The following is a 20080-nucleotide window of genomic DNA, read 5'->3' on the forward strand; positions in this document are numbered from 1 at the left end:
CCCTAAACCCTAAACCCTAAAACCCTAAAACCCTAAAACCCTAAAACCCTAAACCCTAAACCCTAAAACCCTAAACCCTAAAACCCTAAACCCTAAACCCTAAAACCCTAAAAACCCTAAACCCTAAACCCTAAAACCCTAAAACCCTAAACCCTAAACCCTAAAACCCTAAAAACCCTAAACCCTAAAACCCTAAACCCTAAACCCTAAACCCTAAACCCTAAACCCTAAACCCTAAAACCCTAAACCCTAAACCCTAAACCCTAAAGCCCTAAACCCTAAACCCTAAAACCCTAAAACCCTAAACCCTAAACCCTAAACCCTAAACCCTAAACCCTAAACCCTAAACCCTAAACCCTAAACCCTAAACCCTAAACCCTAAACCCTAAACCCTAAACCCTAAAACCCTAAACCCTAAAACCCTAAAACTCTAAAACCCTAAAACCCTAAACCCTAAAACCCTAAACCCTAAACCCTAAACCCTAAACCCTAAACCCTAAACCCTAAACCCTAAACCCTAAACCCTAAACCCTAAACCCTAAACCCTAAACCCTAAAACCCTAAACCCTAAACCCTAAACCCTAAACCCTAAACCCTAAACCCTAAAACCCTAAACCCTAAACCCTAAAACCCTAAACCCTAAACCCTAAAACCCTAAACCCTAAACCCTAAACCCTAAAACCCTAAACCCTAAACCCTAAACCCTAAAACCCTAAACCCTAAAAACCCTAAAAACCCTAAACCCTAAACCCTAAAACCCTAAAACCCTAAACCCTAAAACCCTAAAAACCCTAAAAACCCTAAACCCTAAAACCCTAAACCCTAAACCCTAAACCCTAAAACCCTAAAACCCTAAACCCTAAAACCCTAAAAACCCTAAAAACCCTAAACCCTAAAACCCTAAACCCTAAACCCTAAACCCTTAGTATTTATATTTTGTAGATCAATGGTGGGTTCTATTTGGAAGTAGCGCACCAAACTTACAAAAGTTTGCCATTCGAGTATTGAGTCAAACTTGCAGTGCTTCGGGTTGTGAAAGAAACTGGAGTGCATTTGAGCATATACATACAAAAAAGAGATATAGGTTGGAACATCAAAGACTCAATGATCTCGTTTATGTGCACTACAACTTAAGGCTACAACAACGGTAAAATTAATACCTTTTACTTATGTTGAGCTTTACTTTTAAGTTTTAACTATTGTCAACTTTTGTAGTTTATATTTTACACTACCAAGTTGTATTTGAAAATGAATTTTTTTTATGTAGTAATTATTGGAAGGGTCGTAACTATGATCCTATTGATTTTGAAGACTTTAACTCGAATGAACTTTGGGTGTTGGAGGAGGAACCTCCATTTTTGACCGTTGAAGAAATTGAAGATTTTAGACAAAATTTGGCAAGTTGTAGTGCTCAAAACCATGCACAAGAACTCCAAGATGGTAGTATTTTCTTTATATGAAGTTTAATTCTATTTACACTTTACTACTTTAATGTATCTCTTATACACTTAATCTTTTGTTTTACTTTAATCAATGTAGATGAGTTTCAAACTCTTGGAGAAGAATTGGATGATGAAGGTGAAGAGGTGGATCCATTTGAAGTTAGAGTTGAAGGATCTACTTCTAACGTGGTGACTAATACATTTGGATTTGATCATGGAAGAATCACAGAGCAGGTGACTGATACATTTGGATTTGATAATGTAACAAGCACTGAGCATCATGAGAACTTTGATGGAGGGATTCAATATGGCTTTACTCAGTTTGATGTTCCACGTGAATGAGCATTATATCATTATTTATTTGACTTGTTGGATGTTGCATTATTTGTTTTTAACTTTTATCTATGGACTTTGAATTATGTAGTTTGTGTTTTTATTTGGATGTTGGAGTGTTGGACTTTTTATGTTTGGATTATGAACTCATATGGAGTTTATGTTTGAATTTGAATGTTGGATTATGGAGTTTGTGTTTGGACTTATGAGTTTTGACTAATAATTATGGACTATGGAGTTTATATTTGTACTTTGGATGTTGGATTTTTGATGTTTAGGTTATGGGGTTTATGTTTGTATTGGGAATTTGTGATTTTTGGATTACGGAGTTCATTTTTGTAGTTGAGAACTTGAGAATTGAGATATACATTTTTTATTTTCATAGTATTATACTATTATTAATTATTTATAAATAATTAATAAATTAATTAAAAAAATATGCGGTTCAACCCTTAACCCTTCGGGTTAACCGGTTGAACCTTCAAAATTTATTTTCACGGGTCGATGCGCGGGTCGAGTCTGATAACACTGATTTATATGGTTGTCAAATGATTGTTGGCAAGCAAAACACACTAGGAAAATAGCATAAGGGAGATTCTTAGCTGACATTACTATTGAAATGGGTTTGTCCGGCATTGAACAGTTGACCAGTCCAACTAAACCAAAAAAAAAACAAAAATGTTTGTTTTAGTTTGTGTAAAATCATCTCGAGTGTTAGAGCATCCACAGTAGGAAAATAAATATTCAGCACTTCAAAATCATTATCTCTCTTCTCATCTCTCTCCTGGCATAATTTAATTAGATGAGTGGGTCTCACAATAAATATTATTCATCAACACTCCATATATTTCAACACTCATATTCATTCTTTATTTGCTCTATCTTCCTTTTCATAATCTCTTTCTTCCTATCCATCTTTTCTCTCTTTCTTTTCATCAACCCTCTCTTCCTTTTAATCTTCTCCCTCTTCCTTTTCATCATCTCTCTCTTGCTTTTCATCATCTTTCTTCACTATTCATCAACTATATACATACTCCAACTCTCAAGTATCATTTTTCCACAACTAAATTTTCAAGTATCATTTTCAAATAACATTTCAAGTACTTAAAATACATTTCATTATATCCATTGTGAACATCTAACACTTAACTTATCAAGAAAGTATCATCTTAAGTATTCCAAAATCATCTCATTGTGGATGCTCTTAGTTTGACGAATATCAGAACACAATTTCCCAATATGCCTTTTCAAATTCCCTTTGAGAGATTGAAAATCATAAAATTTATATCCGCTTTGTGATACCTTCATAATTGAGTAAAAATAAGCTATCATTACTGTAATGTGTCATTTAATCAAGATCAATCTCCATTAACTATACTAAAAAAAAAGGGAAAAAAATATATGTCCGCGACAACGTGTCGGTACCCTGCTAGTTTATACCTGTTTCACGACATAGATGGCGAGGCATAAAGTCGATATAACAGTGAACTCTTTGGGTTTGAGAGCAACATAAATCTTGAATAGTCAAATACAAAAGCAACCAGAAGATAAAAGAGTTAAAGAATCTGATACGAAAATCACGTCATCAATCATGAGCGGGTATACCTTCATATGCGGATAAAAACAATATCCGCAGATATCCACGAAATTACTAGAACAGATATCGAAAATACTCGAACAGATATCGAAAACTCTTGAACAGATATCGAAAAATACTCGAACAGATATCTACAAATACTCGAACATATATCAAGAAATACTCGAACAATATATCAACAAATACCAAAACAATAGCATTAACTGAATCAACTGAATATGTTGTGTCTAATATTCAACGCAAGATAAGAGTGTCCTAAACCAAACCCATCTACAATGCGAATTTAATAAGCACTCATTTCGGGTTATAATGCCAATATAGAGGAAGAATGACGACAGAGATGGGATTGCCCACAATGACAAAGAATGCCCAAGGAAAGGCAGCTCGACTAGACCTCGTGAAGAAACACCTGCAATGTAAAACCTTATTATAAAAATAATAAAAAAATAAAAAAATAGGATAAGGAGGACTTATTGGGAAAATGGTAAAAGGATGGAGAAAAAAATATATAGTAGAGGGGTTTAAATAGAAATTGAAGTTATGTGAGGGTTAAAAAGAAAAGAAAAAAAAATAAAATAGATTAAGTGGGTGAAGGTCTGCAAGTCGCAGACCTTCACCGAACAAAGAAGAAACAAAAAGAAGGGGAAGTGACCGTGCACTTCCCCCACCACTCAAAACCAAATTCCGGCAAGATTTCCTGTGAGAATTCCGGTCAGCAAGGGTGTTCAAGGTTATAGTCTACACCCCACTTCATTAGCTTGTAAAAGAGAAGAGAGTAAGGTAAGTTTTTACAAAAATTGAAGTTAGGGTTTTGTGGGTTTGGTTAAGTTCATGAGATTGACGTTTTGAGTACTTAAACTTCTGAATTTATCATGAGTTATGAATCATAATTTCAGATTTGAACTTGGATTGGAGATTTGTGTTGACCAAGAGGAGATTGGACTAGAGATTAAAGAGTTGGGCAAGGTAAGTGATTACTTTGAAATTAGGAACAAATTATGGAGAGAATTGATGAAATTGATGATATGGAAAGATAAATTTAGTTGTATGTGTGTATGGTGTAGGTTATTGAACTTGGAAGATTGGTGGCTAGAGTTGTGGTGAGATTTTACTCAAACGAGGTAGGGATTTTTTTACCCTCAATTTCGAACACTTCGGCTACCCGAATTATGGTTAATTTCATTAGTTTCCACCTTTTTGTTCAAGGGGAAACAAACCTTGGATTGTGTGCTATTGAGAACTCAAATTGCTATGTTGTGTGTTTAATGTTGAATGCATTACCCGTGGACACTCGGTCATCTATCGAGTAGTCGATACTCTTGAGCACATGTTTTAGTGAATTTGCGCGCAAATAAATTTAGTTGCATAACATTAATGTGTGATGTTGCATTGTGCATGGTGAAAGTGGAGGATTGGATTGTGGCATGTACGTCAACGTGTACTAGTGGTTCCGGTTATTTGGCTCTAGTGACACGGGTGATGGTACTTGTATGAACATGAACTAGTGGTTCCGGCTAATTGGCTCTAGCGACATGTCTCAGTTAGATGTAAGAATTGCATTTGTTTGATGACATGACATTTTGTTGCATTGTGTTACTTTTTAAAGGATTTTGGCCTTATTCTTTATTTTATGCTCCTATTCGATATCCCTACTGAGCCTCCTGCTCACCGTTTCATTTTTCCCCCTTCCTCAGGTGATATAGGTACTAGCGCTAGTGCTCCGACTACGGATCAGCAGGGAGGCGAGTGACATGGATGGCCTGGACTAGTGTTGGTGTAGTGGTTTGCTTTTATTATGTTTATGTTATGGATGAATAATGATTTTGGTTGGTTAGGCCTGAGGCCTTGGTATGTACATGCGTATAGGGATTTATGATTTGGGATGATATGGTCTGAGACCCTAGATGATTATTTTGGTGGTATGGGAATTGTGTGGTTTAACTTGCTATAATTTGTGCAGGGGGCATTCTCCGAAATACGGGGAGGTGCTGCCGGATTTTTGTTTAAATTTTGTTACTTTTAAAATTGTGGATTAAGTTGATTTGAGTCCCTGTTTTAGGTGGCGGCACGTGGGTGCACACACGTGTTGCCAATATGTCACGTTCTTGGGACGGGGCGTGACAAGTTGGTATCGGAGCCAGGTTGGCTCTATGTAGGACCTAAGGGTTGGGTCCCGTATGATTATTTGTGTGTGTATGGGTGAGTATTTGTGTAACGTATGATATGTGAATAGTGTGTGTGGTATGTCCAGGCCACGTCACGACCTCCGCTGTTCCGGTATGTATTCGAATCCCGTAAATCCTCGTATGTTATGACAATATTGAACGTTGGTTATTTATGTTGTGTTTGTAGATGGACACGCATAGGAATGTTCGTTCCCTCGAGTCCCAGGATCAGGGGCGTGGACGCGGGGGTGTTAGGACCCGTGGTGGTAGGCGGGGCGGTGGTCGCGGTCGAGGAGCTGGGCGGGGACGCGGTGAACAAAGGATACCCGCTCCTGTGATAGTTCCTGAATTACCTACGTGGAGTAGGGTGCAACAGAGGGGAAGGCGCACTATGGTGAGGAATTCTGAGGAGGCAGAGAATCCTGCAGTGAATATGGCAGGTGGAGAGGGAGTGGTTCCTGAGGCTACACCAACTCAGGGGCAAACTTTATCAACTACTCAAATGCACCAACTCAGGTGGCTTCGATGTTTGAGGCTCAAATGCAAGTGATAAAAGAGATGTCAGAGGTGATGAAGAATATTACACAGGGTAGTCAGATACGAACTGGATTGGATACTCGTGGTGTGGTGGAGGGTCAGACCTCGGGGGAGGTTGACAGAATTCAACGACAAATAAGTGAGGTGGATCGACTTCGCAAGTTGGAACCTCCTAAATTTCACGGTGACACAGATGTTGCAAAAGCTTATACCTGGATCCGAGAGATGACTAGACGATTGGATTCCCTGGGTATTCCGGATGAGAGGCGGGGAATGGTAGCCTCGTACTTCCTGAAGGACAAGGCTTATGATTGGTGGTATGCTCTGGGCGAGGGAGTTCTTAACTTTGTTACAGAAACCGGAGGAGTCAGTGGCAGACTACAGCTACAAGTTCGAGGAGTTATATGAATTTGGGAAGATGTATGCCCCGGATGAGGAGAGCAAGGCGGAGAGATTTAGGCAAGGTTTGATACCGAATGTAGGTGCACCGTTGGCTAGTATGAAGATTGTTACCTATGATGATATGCGGGAGGAAGCTTTGAAGCAGGAGCAGATTAATAAAGATTCAAGGAAGTATTGGGATACTTTTAGTGGTCAATCCTTAAGTGGTAGTACTGGAGGGACTCTTAGAGGACAGAGGCAGGGGTGGTCTGGTCAGAAGAGGCAGAGGACAGACAGTCAGACTTCACAGAGCAGGTCTGGACAGAGCAATGGAGGGCAGAGGTCCCAGGGAGGTAGAGGATCACAGCAGGGACCGAGGGCTTGTTTTCGATGTGGACAGACGGGTCATGTTAGGCACCAGTGGACTACTTCTGGACCTGAATATTTTGAGTATGGCAAGATAGGCCATATGCGGGCAGATTGTCCACAGAGGAGGAGAGACACACAGCAGAGGTCTGGGGTTTCATCGGCTGCTTCCACACCTACTACCCCTCGTGCACCATCGGTTTCCTCAGGTGACTCTGTTGGAAGAGGACAATCATAGACCTGGACACAGCAGTAGCAGTCACAGCTTCAGCATGCATTGACTCAGGGGAGAGTATTTGCCTTAGGGCACCAGATAGGGTCTGAGCATCCAAACTTCGTTGGAGGTACTTTTCTTGTTTCAAACTGTTTAGTGAGAGTATTGTTTGATTCTGGTGCGACTGCAGCTTTCATTACTGCATCCTTGGCAAAGTCAATAGAATTAGAAGTGTCCCCAATAAGACGAATGTTTGCGGTGACTTCCCCATTTGGGTACACTACTTCACTTGAGGGGATGGTGGAAGGAGTTGTGTGTAGATTTGGTGAAATAGAATTGATGGTGAATTTATATGTCCTCGATTTTAAAGACTTTGATGTAATTTTGGATGTAGACTGGTTGACAAAACATAGAGCTATTATTGATTTTTGGATGCGTAAAATTACCTTGAATGGGGTGATTAAATTACAATGGTCTAAAGGAGTGCCATGTTTGCACTTCCTGGAAAATCATGCACATGCGGATTGTCTTGTAGCAAGCTTGACCACTTCGGCACCGAGTGGCGATGTAGCCAAGTCGATACTGGTGGTTGAGGAATTTATGGATGTATTTCCGGAGGACTCGCCGGGGATACCATCAAGGAGAGAGATAGAGTTTACTATTGAGTTGGTTTCGGACACTAAACCAATTTCTATTGCTCCTTACCGAATGGCACCGGCGGAGTTGAGGGAATTGGGGACTCAGCTGAAAGATTTAGAGTCAAAGGGGTTTATTAGACTGAGCGTTTCTCCGTGGGGCACTCTGGTGTTATTTGTGAAGAAGAAAGATGGAACTTTGAGAATGTGTATTGATTACCGGCAACTCAATCGGGTGACTGTGAAGAATAAGTACCCATTGCCGAGAATCAATGATTTGTTTGATCAATTACGGGGTGCAAGACATTTTTCTAAAATTGACTTGAGATCCGATTATCATCAGTTGAGGATTAGGGAGTCAGATGTGCAGAAGACGGCTTTCCAAACACGGTATGGGCATTATGAGTTCCTTGTTATGCCTTTTGGACTCACTAATGTACCTGCGGTGTTTATAGATTTAATGTAGCGTGTACTCCGACCATTCTTGGACCATTTTGTGGTGGTATTCATTGATGATATATTGGTATATTCACCCACGGTCCAGGAGCATGAGTTGCATTTGCGGGCAGTGTTACAAACGTTAAGGGAGCATGATTTGTATGTAAAACTGAGCAAGTGTGAATTCTGGGCGACGGAGGTGAAGTTTCTTGGACATGTTATCACACAGGAAGGCATTGTGGTGGATGCGTCCAAAGTGGAGTCAGTGTTGAAGTGGGAAAGGCCGAAAAATATTACCGAAATTTGGAGTTTTCTTGGCTTGGCAGGATACTACCGACGGTTCATTTGTGACTTTTCGCGTATTGCTGCACCGATGACTGATAGGTATGATAATACCTATTGTTTTTGGTAGAAATATCCCCCTCTTAAGCTTTCTTTTGATAAATAATGAGTGTATTTATGTTTTGATTTGTATTTCTGATAGGTTGATTGCGGTTTGGATGAAAAGTGATGAAAAAAGGGCTGAACTGAAGAAAATGTCCACCGACCTTCGTGTGTTCAAATACTTATAACTTTTTGTCACGTTATCGGAATCAAGCGAAATAAAAGGCATTGGAAACTAGACATCTCAAGCTTTCCGTAGACGCTAAAATCGTGCAAATCGGACGTCGTATGGAGATTTTGGAATCATTCCACGCCTAGGCGCAATATTTGTGCACGCCCAGTATCACTTGTGCACGCCCAGTCCAGCGAGTTGGGCGTGAATTTGAAGTTGTGCACGCCTAGGATTGCGCCTAGGCGTGCGCCTAGGCGTGGTGCGCCTAGGCGTGAATACAACGCGCCTAGGCGCACAAGACAGTTTTTTGGTATGTTTTAATTCGCGAACTTGCCGAGCCGCAGGACACTTGGAGACCGAGAACTGAGTTTCTGGAGAGCGAAACCAGAGGGGGAAGGCGACTCTTGGAGCTAGGAGGAGAGATTCTTCAGCTCAACTTGGATCTACTCAACTAATTGGGTTTATTCATGATTTTCTCATCTCTCCTTTTGTGTTTTTCTCTCATTATGTGTAACTAAATCTCTTGTGCCAAGGCTAGGTTGAAGCCTTGGGTTTGATGACTTTGTTTATGACTTGATTTACATATATATGAGTTGATTTGGGTATAAATCTTGTGTTTCTATGTTTGATTGCAATTTCTTCATGCTTGTGGTGTTTGGCCAACACCTAGGTTTTTTTGGATGAAATTGTTTGGAGAATTTGCTTAGACAATAATATGTCAAGTAGATTATGCTTCTTGAAACACTTGATTATGAATGTGTCTCCCTTTAATTAGGTGACAATTTGTATGAATCCTAATCTCCATAGAACTTCATGAATTCCTATGCATGTTTAGACCAATAGGATGGCTAGAATGTATTTAGGAATATCCGACCTAGACCAATAAGATGGCTAGTAATCGATTTTAGGGAGATTCGACTTAAGTGCGCTAAAACCGACTTAGGTACGGATTCGTTATGCCCGAATTAGCAAATATGTGTGTGAATTTATGTCATTCCAAGTCATTTCCCAAGGGGGATTCCGAAGCCTTGGTGTTCATCTCATATTTGTTAAATCATCTCATTTGCATTAGTTGCATCCTAATTCTAAGAAAATACCAAAAACACTTTGCTCTTTGCTTGTTTTAGTTTAATTACCAAACCAAACAATCTTGAGTTGAATTTTACTTTTGACTGCATTGTCCATATATACATACAAATAGACATTTGGATTAAACATAACACCGTCCCTGTGGATTCGACCCTTGCTTATCATTGTGCTGTAGTCGCCGACTAGTACACTTGCTAGTAAGGTTAATTTAGACCCAACAATGACGCAGCTTACACGGAAAGAAACACCGTTTGTATGGTCCAAGGAGTACGAGAAGGCATTTGAAGAGTTGAAACGGAGACTTACATCTCCACCAATATTAGTTGTTCCGGAGAGGAATATGGGATACCAAGTCTATTGTGATGCTTCTTAAATAGGCTTGGGATGTGTTTTAATGCAACAGGAGAGGGTGGTGGAGTATGGTTCACGGTTATTGAAGCAGCATGAATGGAATTATCCGGTTCATGACTTGGAATTGGCAGCGGTGGTGTTTGCACTTAAACAGTGGAGATATTACTTGTATGGAGAGAGGTTTGAGGTGTTCTTTGATCACAAGAGCCTCAAGTATCTCATCACACAAAAGGAGTTGAATCAAAGACAGCGAAGGTGGATGGAATATCTGGAGGATTATGATTTTGCAGTGAATTATCACCCGAGGAAGGCGAATGTGGTGGCCGACGCTTTGAGTAGAAAGAATACCATTGCGGTAATTTCTATGCGGGAGTGGGAGTTTGTGGAGTTGATTAATTCATTTGGGTTGGAATTGCAAGAGCGAGAGGAGAAGTTGTATTTGGGATGTGTTTCTGTTCGACCGGCATTGATTCAAAGGGTGTTAGATGCACAAATTGGGGATGCAACATTTGATGTGATTAAGGAGGAGTTCAGATGGATTAGAGGTGGAGATGGTGGTGTGAGATTTGAGGGTAGCTTGGTGGTGCCAAATGATGAAGAGTTACGGGAGGAAATTCTGCGGGAGGCACACCATTCCCGGTTTGCCATGCATCCGGGGGGTAACAAAATGTATCAAGATTTGAAGCGTCAGTTTTGGTGGCGTGGAATGAAAGTGGATGTGGGTAGATATGTTGCTAGGTGCCTCACTTGTCAACAGGTGAAGGCTGAACACCAAAGACCGGCGGGGTTCTTACAACCACTTCCGGTTACTCAATGGAAATGGGAGAATATCACAATGGATTTTGTGACAGCATTACCATTGACACCGAAGAGGAAGGACACCATTTGGGTGATTGTGGATCAGTTGACAAAGTCGGCACATTTTCTTCCAATTAACAAGACCGACTCACTTGAATCATTGAGTAGAGTGTATGTGCGGGAGATTGTGAGGTTACATGGAGTTCCGTTGAGCATTGTGTCAGATAGAGATCCGCGTTTCACGGGACTTTTTGGGAGAATTTGCAAGAAGCATTAGGTACTAAATTGACTATGTCTACTTCGTTTCATCCGGAGACCGATGGACAAAGTGAGAGAACGATCCAAATACTTGAAGATATGTTGCGGGCGTGTGTTATGGATTTTGGTAGGAGTTGGGAGGATTATTTACATTTGGCCGAGTTTGTTTACAACAACTCGTACCAAAGTAGTATTGGAATAGCGCTTTTTGAGGCTTTGTATGGAAGGCCGTGTCGATCACCTTTGTGTTGGGCGGAAGTGGGAGAGAAAGTGTTGTCCGGTCTTGAATTTGTGAAGAAGGCCAAACTCAAGATAGAGGAGATTAAGAAGAGGTTGCTTATGGCCCAAAGCCGACAAAAATCTTATGCCGATAGGAGAAGGAGGCCATTGGAGTTCTCGGTGGGTGACAAAGTATTTGTGAAAGTGAGCCCTAGGAGAGGAGTGCAACGATTTAGCAAGCAAGGTAAATTGGCACCAAGATATGTTGGGCCTTTTGAGATTCTAGAGAGAGTTGGGGAGGTGGCATATCGTTTGGCATTGCCGCCAAAGTTGTCGAATGTGCATAATGTATTTCATGTGTCAACACTCCGAAAATATGAGCCGGACCCTTCACATGTATTTGAGGCAGAAAAATGTAAAAAAGTGTTAGATTTCATGTTTTGACAAAAATGGGTTTTAAAAAATGCTAATTTTCCAAAAAACCCTTTTCTATTAATAAAAATTATTATACAATCTAACTCCATATATTCAAATTTTCACTTATTTTTATCTAAAACCTTCTTGATCAAAACAGATAGACCAAGGAGGGAGTCCTGGAGTGTATGGGTGTCCTGCTCCATGGTTCGCTTCTAAACTAGCTCATGGAGCGGGGACAATGAACTCCCAGCAGATTGTAGAGCTTTAGTAAGCTCTGCAACCTTAGCTTCGTGATCTTCAAGATCTTCATATACCTCGTCCAGTTCCTTCTTCAGGGTTTTCACATAACTTCGAGAGCTTGCCATATTATAGAAAAAGGAGATAATTCTTTTGGATTGATCTTTATCTTCTAATAGATTGTGCTATATGGAATAATCATAAGTATTAACTCTACTCTATTTAATTCTTCTCAGGAATTGAAACGTCATAATTATTATTAAACATTAAAAATCTCCCAAACGTTTTGAAAAGATAAATCTACAATTCAGTTACGTAATGTCGACAGAGGTAGACCTTATGCTTATTTAGTTGAAGCTGGTTTCCATAGGTAGTCTAGAGCACTGTCTTCCGATAAGAGATATAGTATCATGACGACGAACATTGCGGAGTGCTTGAATGCTATACTACGAGATGCTCGAAGTTTGCCGATTACAATGCTAGTTGAACAACAAACTACAAATACTTGAACATAAAATTCTAAATACTCGAACAGATTTACAACAAATACTCGAACATCAAGATACAAATACTCAAACATCAAAATATAAATACTTGAATATCAAAATATAAATACTCGAACTGATTACCTACAAATACTCGAACATCATAATATAAATACTCGAACATCAGAATATAAATACTTGAACTGATTAACTACAAATACTCGAACTTCAAAATATAAATACTCGAACATCAGAATATAAATACTCGAACATCAAAATATGAATACTCGACAGACGCGAACATAAATAAACAACAATTTACTCGAACAACAATAACTATTAAACATTTTAACTTAACTAACCTTTATCAGTTCAAATACGTATGACACAAAGTCATCTGAATTAGGGGTTTTATTCCCTAAGTAATTGAGTATTTTGGGCTGTGCTTCACCGCATTTGGTGGCATACCTCTGGCCTATAATGGGTACAATTTCATAAGCCCAAATCTGTAAATAATCAAATAAAATGTTCAACTATTATTACAATAAATGATAAAGGGAACACAAATAGAATGATTTTTTTTTTACCTAAAGTACTATTGGCATTCCATAAAGGCTATAGGTCTCCTTTGCCTTATCCTTACTCAAGTATTTTTCAGCCCGTCCAACCATGGCAGCTGCAAGAGAACCAACAGTACGTTGGTAGCAAACGTTGTCCCATGGATATTGGTTGAAGGCATCCAAATCATCCACAAGTTGGAGCCACTGAAGATTAATGGCATTTCTTCTCTCCCTAGGCATCAATACAGACTCAACAAAATACACCAATGCTAACTTCAAAGCATCCTCAGCATTATCACATTTATCGAATGCCTCCTCTAGCTCAGCTCTGCTTACATTGGTTGCCTTCCCCTTACCCTTTCCCTTTCCATCTTTTTCTTCAAAATATAGGGATTTTAGCCTATTAACAGATGTATCAACCAGACTTGACACATCGGGCACAGATTCTGTACATAATAGTCCGGTGATAATCATAAAATCTTCAATACCAAATGTGCACTTCTTTCCACCAATATTGAAATGCAATCTTTCTCCAAATCATACTGTGGAGAAACAAGTTGACGTAATAGAAGTTGGTGTATCAGTTGTGAAGAACAACTGATGTCATGTACATCCAACATCATCCCAAAGCATAATTGCCTAAAAACCTCCAGCTGCTCCTCATTCAACTTCAATTTAATTGAAGTGGTAACAATTGATATGTTTGAAAATGTGGTTACCCCCGGGCGGGGAAATGTTGCTCCTCACTTGTCAGATAGTCTGCATGAGACGATTAAATAAAACACAAAATTATTAATACTTGAACATGCAAACATATTTACTCGAACAATCAAACTTAAATACTCGAACATGCATACTTATCTACTCGAACAGTCAAAAACAAATACTCGAACAGGCAAACATATTTACTTGAATAGTCAAACTCAAATACTCGAACAAGCATACTTATCTACTCGAACAGTCAAACTTAAATACTCGAACAAGCATACTTATCTACTCGAACAGTCAAACTCGAATAATCGAACAGAAAAAAATCTAATACTCAAACAAGCATATGTATTGACTCGAACAGAACAGTCAAACTCAAATACTCAAACAGGATAACCTATTTACTCGAACACCAACCAAGAAAACTCGAACATCAACCCATAATACCTGAATCCATTAACAACATACTCGAACCCTAAACCCATAAACGCTAATGAAAAATGGAAACCCTATAACCAGAAAAACTCAAACCCTAAGCACCCAGCACTGGTAAAATGAAAAACACAAACCATAACCACTGCTTACTCGAACGAACCATAAATACAACATTAAATAATACATACCCATAATGTACCAGGTCGAATGAGGCAGAAATCGTATATAACAGTCTCTGAGAGAATGGAAACTATCAGAAATCGTCGTCCAAGAAAGTGAAAGAACAAACAAGAAGGTGAAGGATGTCGCGGGAAGTGAAAAACAACCTTTGAACTAAAACGAGGTCGTTTAAATGTATTTAGGGTATTTGTGTCAATTCCTTCGTAAAAAGTGTTAGATTTCATGTTTTTGAAAAAGTGGGTTAGATTTCCAATTTTTTTTTTGTTGGGGGTTACTTTTTCAAAAAACCCTTACCTAATCTATTTACAATATCTCAGGACAAAATAAAGGGAAAAAAAAAAGAACATTTTTCTTAATTAAAACATTCATGCCTATTTGGTTTATTTTCTTTTCCTACTCGCCTACACTAGTTGATTTAACTTGTTAAGTGACGTAGGCTACACTAGTTAATGGAGATTAATCTTGATTAAATGACATATTACATTAATTATAGTTTATTTTTACTCAATTATGAAAGTATCACAAAGCGGATATAAATTTTATGATTTTCAATTTCTCTCAAAGTGAATTTGAAAAGGCATATTGGAAATGGATTTCATAAACAATCTAATGGTCTTTGGGAAATTGTGTTCTGATACTCGTCAAACTAACACTCAAGATGATTTTACACAAACTAAAACAAACATTTTTTTTTTGGTTTATTTGGAGTGGTCAACTGTTCAATGACGGACAAACCCATTTCAATAGTAATGTCAGCTAAGAATCTCCCTTGTGCTATTTTCCTTGTGTGTTTATTGGCTACTGCAAAACCCTAAGAATCCATGAACTGACGTTTATGTATCATGGCCATGCTCTTCTCAATGCCAACGACTCTATCTTGCTCTTGCGAAGAAAAGGTTAATTAGTTCAAGTTACAGCTCATTATTAATTAACAACTTACAAATTAATGAGTAATGCATATATAAGAAGGGTTGTTTGTATCGAGATTTTCTAATTGTTTGGCAGATAAATTAATGGCTCCAAACATTCATATTTGGATGATGATGAAGCTTTCCATTGTTGGTTCATTGGCTTCTCAGTGGTCGCACTCGGGCCATTAACTTCCTCAGCAGGTGAAGAGGCTTCAAACAACTATTCCTCACAAATATACTCTCCAGATGCATGAGCTGCAATTGCATTAGAATTAATTACATCTCCGGCTCAGAAAGCTAACACAAAGAAATTATATTGGCATGCATTTATTTAAAGACTATATATAGATATGGACTCTATTAACCAATCCATTAAATTCAAACCCATACACGTTAAATGATCTCTATAAGCACCGGAGCAAGTGTTAAATGATCTCAACTGGCCGGGGTTCTACTCTATCCTGGTTGATGCTAAGTAACACGTATATCTGGCGGGGAATGTACATCATGCTTCTCAGAATCAAGTGGAGACATCTTCAAGTTGTTCAATGCTATTGAATTTATGAATCAATTTATTACTTCCTGACCCTGCATTGTATGCTTGTTGCTTTCCAATTTTGCTATTATTCTTTTTTCCAGGCTGAGGAAAAGATGCGGGTAGTTCATGACAGAAAATGTAAAAAGCTGAAGCGTTTGGATGAAAGAGGTGCTGAGGCTCATAAGGTTGATTCTACGCGTAGCTTAATAAAAAGTCTATCAACAAAAATGAGAATTGCAATTCAAGTCGTTGACAAGATTTCAGAGACCATAAATAAGATTAGGGATGAAGAGCTATGGTCACAGCTAAATGAATTAATTCAAGGGTAAGTGAAGTAACATAGCTACTGCTTACTCTCGCTTTCCTTCTTCTCTTTTTTGATGTGCTTCACTCACTTGTATCATATGTATGGTGTCATTCTTGTTTGTTTATATATTTTTATCTGTGTGTATTTTCTCATATCACGGGCAATTTCTTTCCTCAACTTATTCATATTTGTGTCATATATTTCTTTTTGAAGGTCCTCATATGGAACATGATTAAACCTTGGTAGCAGGAGCAGTCCTTGTAAAACTAAATCTATCTACTTTAGTAATGTACTTGGATATATTATATGCTGTTGATACCATTAAGCTCAAATTTCATCGGATCAAGAAGACAGCTTGATGTTTGAATGCAATGAAAATACTAAGGTGCATAATTTTGCCTTTTTGAAGTTATACTTCGGAACTGGTACGTTGTATTAGGGACTGCAATAAGGTATGATGGATTAGTATAGGACTGACGATTTGAACTTTATGCAATGGGCGTGTGAGGATTTCTGTTTCTGGTAATAAGCATGAGGGTTTTGACTGTTGCCGGGGTAGGAATTCAGCTATGATTGCTTTGGTGTAAGGGTTTCATGATGATGATGATGCTTTCGTGTAAGCTAATAAAGCTACCACTACTGTTCGATGGGCTGCGCAGTGGAATAACTAATCAGGAGTGAGAGTGGTTCATGGAACAGGCATGAGGCAAATAAAGGAGGGGCCTAGAGTGCGAAATTATGGTTTAGTTCCCTTGATGGGCTGGGATCTTTTTGTAGTATGGGAAATTAGGTTTGGTTTTCATTAAAATTGGCGACGAAATGAAGCCATTGCTATTGCTGTTGGGACTTGGGAGGTGGGTTTTTCTTTTTCCTCTCTACTTTTCTCATGTGGCGGCTTGAGTTGGGGGTGGCTGCTCCTTGCAATCTTTGAACTCTTGCGTGTTAACCCACTTCTATCAGAGCCTTATCAGTTTGTCTGGAGTGATTAGGATAAAATTTTCCTAACGACCATTGTTGGGCATAGGAGTGGAATTTGTGTAAGTGACCATACGATTAATGGCTCTGTGTTCATATGTATTGTTAACATGGTTGACAACCTTCTTTGGGTTGTTAAAATTTTAAAATAAGTATTTGCTGCACGCCCCTCTCTCGTATCAAGATTTTACTCAATTTAACTGTCAATTGTGGAGGTAAAAAAAAGCACCTATATTTCATTTATTGTGACGAGTCCTTTTCCATTAAATTCAAATTTATGAAAGAAATGGTGCTTACGGAGGATTTCAAAACATCTTTGCCGCCTCTGAAAATTATTGGAACTTTGGAAGCATCATTATGAATTTATGATAGTTTATGTGATACAGGTTGATGGTAATGATTGTCCTCGTCATCATAGTGCATAGGCCCATCACAAGGATTTTGAGTCTAACATTGCTGTCTTGTAATATTGGATCAACGACTAATTTCTTATTTTTAAAAATGAAATGCGGATTTTTAGCATTTTACGACTGGCTTGATATATGCATATAAGGCCCTCTAATTCACAATGGCGGTATGGAGAAACTAATATCTGACTTAGCTCAAGGAAGACTTCCGACTTGTGAGGATGATGTCTTCGAATTTTGAATTTATACTAAAGGGTTGTGAGTTTTCTTCGATGCTTACATGTTTGACATCCTTATCTGTTACATGTTGGCACAACAAATTCTTGTGCATTTAGCTCTTTGATGCTCATCTGTTACATTCTTGTGATTTTGCTTTTATTACGAAAACCTGTGGGTTTATTTCTGTTAATGGATGGCTCATAAATTCTATACTTTGTGATTCCAATGATCTTGTGCATTTGTGTGACATGTGGTTAGTTCTGTTCGCTAATTTTTTTTTCCCTATGGTGTCTGGTGATGTCTTCAGGTTAACTAGGATGTGGCAAGGTATGCTTGAGTGCCATCATACTCAGTCCCAAGCTGTGAGAGAAGCCAGAAATTTAGGTCGCCTTGGTAGCAGCAGGAAGTTGAGTGATGCTCACCTTGAAGCCACTTTGCAGCTTGAACATGAGCTTCTAAACTGGACTTTTAGGTTCTCCAGTTGGATAGGAGCTCACAAAGGTTATGTGAGAGCCCTGAATAACTGGCTTATGAAATGTCTTCTTAATGAGCCAGAAGAGACAGAAGATGGCAGACCACCCCTTTCACCTGGTAGGATAGGAGCGCCCCCAGTGTTTGTGATATGTAATCAGTGGTCTCAAGCTTTAGACAGGATATCTGAGAAGGAAGTGGTTCAGTCCATGCGCATTTTTGCCATGAGTGTGTTTCAGCTCTGGGAACATGACAAGCTTGCAATGCGGGAAAGGATGATGGCAAACAATGATTTGGAGAGGAAGTAAGGAACTTGGATAGGGAGGATCAGCGCATACAAAAGGAGATTCAAATGCTCGATAAAAAAATAATTCTGGCTGATGGGGGTAACAGTCTTTCGGTATCTGGACATGCTGTATTTCAAAGTGACACTAGCAGTGGTAATCTGCAGGGGAATTGCAACGTATTTTTGAGGCCATGGAGAGATTCACAGCTGACTCCATGAAAGCATACGAGGAACTCTTGCAACGCAGTGAAGAAGAAATGCATGCGCAAGAAAGTGAGAGTGATTCATAGGGCTTTGTATCTAAATGCTTTCTCAGTATCTTCAGCTTGTAGTGTCATCAAGAAATTCTGGACTCCGAGGATGTTTACCGTGCTGCATCACAATGTTCCAGAAAGCAGGCTTGGTCGAATATATGTGAACTACCCACTGATTAAGCCCCATTATGAACTGCTCAGCTGGGTGCCTGTCTTTTGCCTGGAGAAAGTCTGTTGTGCCTAGTACAAAATGTTGTGTACCAACTCAGGAGTGTAAAAGATCTCGTGTCAAAACTAGCGCATTGGTGATGGTGAAGGTGAAGCACTTATTTGTTTGATGATGCAGATACTGAAGCCGATACTGGGTTACTCGGCCAAGCTTGCACATCATGCCCACAAATAAGTCATTCCTGACTCAAACCGTGGCCCTGAAGCGATTGTGCTTGGTCTAAAGAGGTTTGAGATCCTGCTTCTGCAGATGAAAAGGTTGCAGGGAAAGTGAGAAACTCATCATCAAAACTTCACAGGATAAGCAGATTTCTTCCAAGTTTTGTAGGTTAATTGGGCTGACGCAAGTCATCGATTAGCCCAAATATCTGATGTTGTATAATAGAATAATACTAGGATTTGAGAATTTCAAATGTGTGAACGATTGTAAAAAGAAACATTATATACATCTTTCCACCTCAAAACTCGGTATATATTATGGGCACTATTTTGTTTTTCTGGATTTTAGAGCTTCATATAAATTTGTAGAAGGCGTGTGGAATTCCAAGCACACGAATTAAATATTAAGGTATCCTCTGGCCCAAGAGTATTTGGTCTGGTCAACAACAACACTACAATCGCTGAATCTTGAGATGCTGCTCACATATTTTACCTTTTTTATGGCTATGAAATCTAAGATTTTCCAATTTATATGGTGAGTAATCTTGTATGACAGGCAACGGGGCTTTCAAAATTTGTACACTTAGAAGAGAGGAGAGGGATTTCTCATTATCTTGAGAAAGAAGATCCTCAGAAGTGGAATGAGAATTTATTTGCTAGTTGTTACTTAGGGTCTACCCGTTTAGGGTATTGGGAGGTATTGGGGAGGGTTAAGTTCGTCCCGAACACCTCTCAACCCTTGACTGTTTGAGGCGTTCGAGACCGTTGGTACAAATATTTCCCAACACCTCCCAATCCAACACCACCTAACACCTCCCAACCTAACATCTCCCAACACCCTAAACGGGTAAACCCTTCCAGTCTCAAAATTAAGGCATCCGAACTGTGCGAATATTGACTGCAACCAACTTTTTCTGTAAGTTC

At 39.1% G+C, this 20080-nt stretch overlaps 2 protein-coding genes across 2 annotated transcripts; both read left to right on the forward strand.

The window, feature by feature from the left end:
• The first annotated feature begins 3700 nt into the window (after positions 1-3700).
• On the forward strand, positions 3701-6087 carry LOC120017289. Its single transcript, XM_038870471.1, has 5 exons — positions 3701-3788; positions 3982-4102; positions 4269-4338; positions 4437-4493; positions 5725-6087. The coding sequence occupies exons 1-5, from the start codon at positions 3701-3703 to the stop codon at positions 6085-6087; spliced, it is 699 nt and encodes a 232-aa protein (XP_038726399.1).
• A 9771-nt stretch (positions 6088-15858) lies between these two features.
• On the forward strand, positions 15859-19495 carry LOC120009201 (protein ROLLING AND ERECT LEAF 2-like). The gene is made up of 2 exons (XM_038859670.1): positions 15859-16175; positions 18066-19495. The coding sequence occupies exons 1-2, from the start codon at positions 15910-15912 to the stop codon at positions 18535-18537; spliced, it is 738 nt and encodes a 245-aa protein (XP_038715598.1). The 5' UTR covers positions 15859-15909; the 3' UTR covers positions 18538-19495.
• The last annotated feature ends 585 nt before the right edge of the window (positions 19496-20080 follow it).

Source organism: Tripterygium wilfordii, chromosome 2 (genome assembly GCF_013401445.1).
Source record: "Tripterygium wilfordii isolate XIE 37 chromosome 2, ASM1340144v1, whole genome shotgun sequence".
NCBI classification, from domain to species: Eukaryota; Viridiplantae; Streptophyta; class Magnoliopsida; order Celastrales; family Celastraceae; genus Tripterygium; species Tripterygium wilfordii.

Excerpts from the sequence above, each read along its gene's own strand:
- LOC120017289 (XM_038870471.1), top strand. The coding sequence starts at position 3,701 with ATGACGACAGAGATGGGATTGCCCACAATGACAAAGAATGCCCAAGGA. Across the intron at positions 4,103-4,268 it reads GGTCAGCAAGGGTGTTCAAG|ATTTGAACTTGGATTGGAGA; the intron begins GTTATAGTCTAC and ends TCATAATTTCAG. Across the intron at positions 4,339-4,436 it reads AGATTAAAGAGTTGGGCAAG|GTTATTGAACTTGGAAGATT; the intron begins GTAAGTGATTAC and ends TGTATGGTGTAG.
- LOC120009201 (XM_038859670.1), top strand. The coding sequence starts at position 15,910 with ATGCTTGTTGCTTTCCAATTTTGCTATTATTCTTTTTTCCAGGCTGAG. Across the intron at positions 16,176-18,065 it reads CTAAATGAATTAATTCAAGG|GTTAACTAGGATGTGGCAAG; the intron begins GTAAGTGAAGTA and ends TGATGTCTTCAG.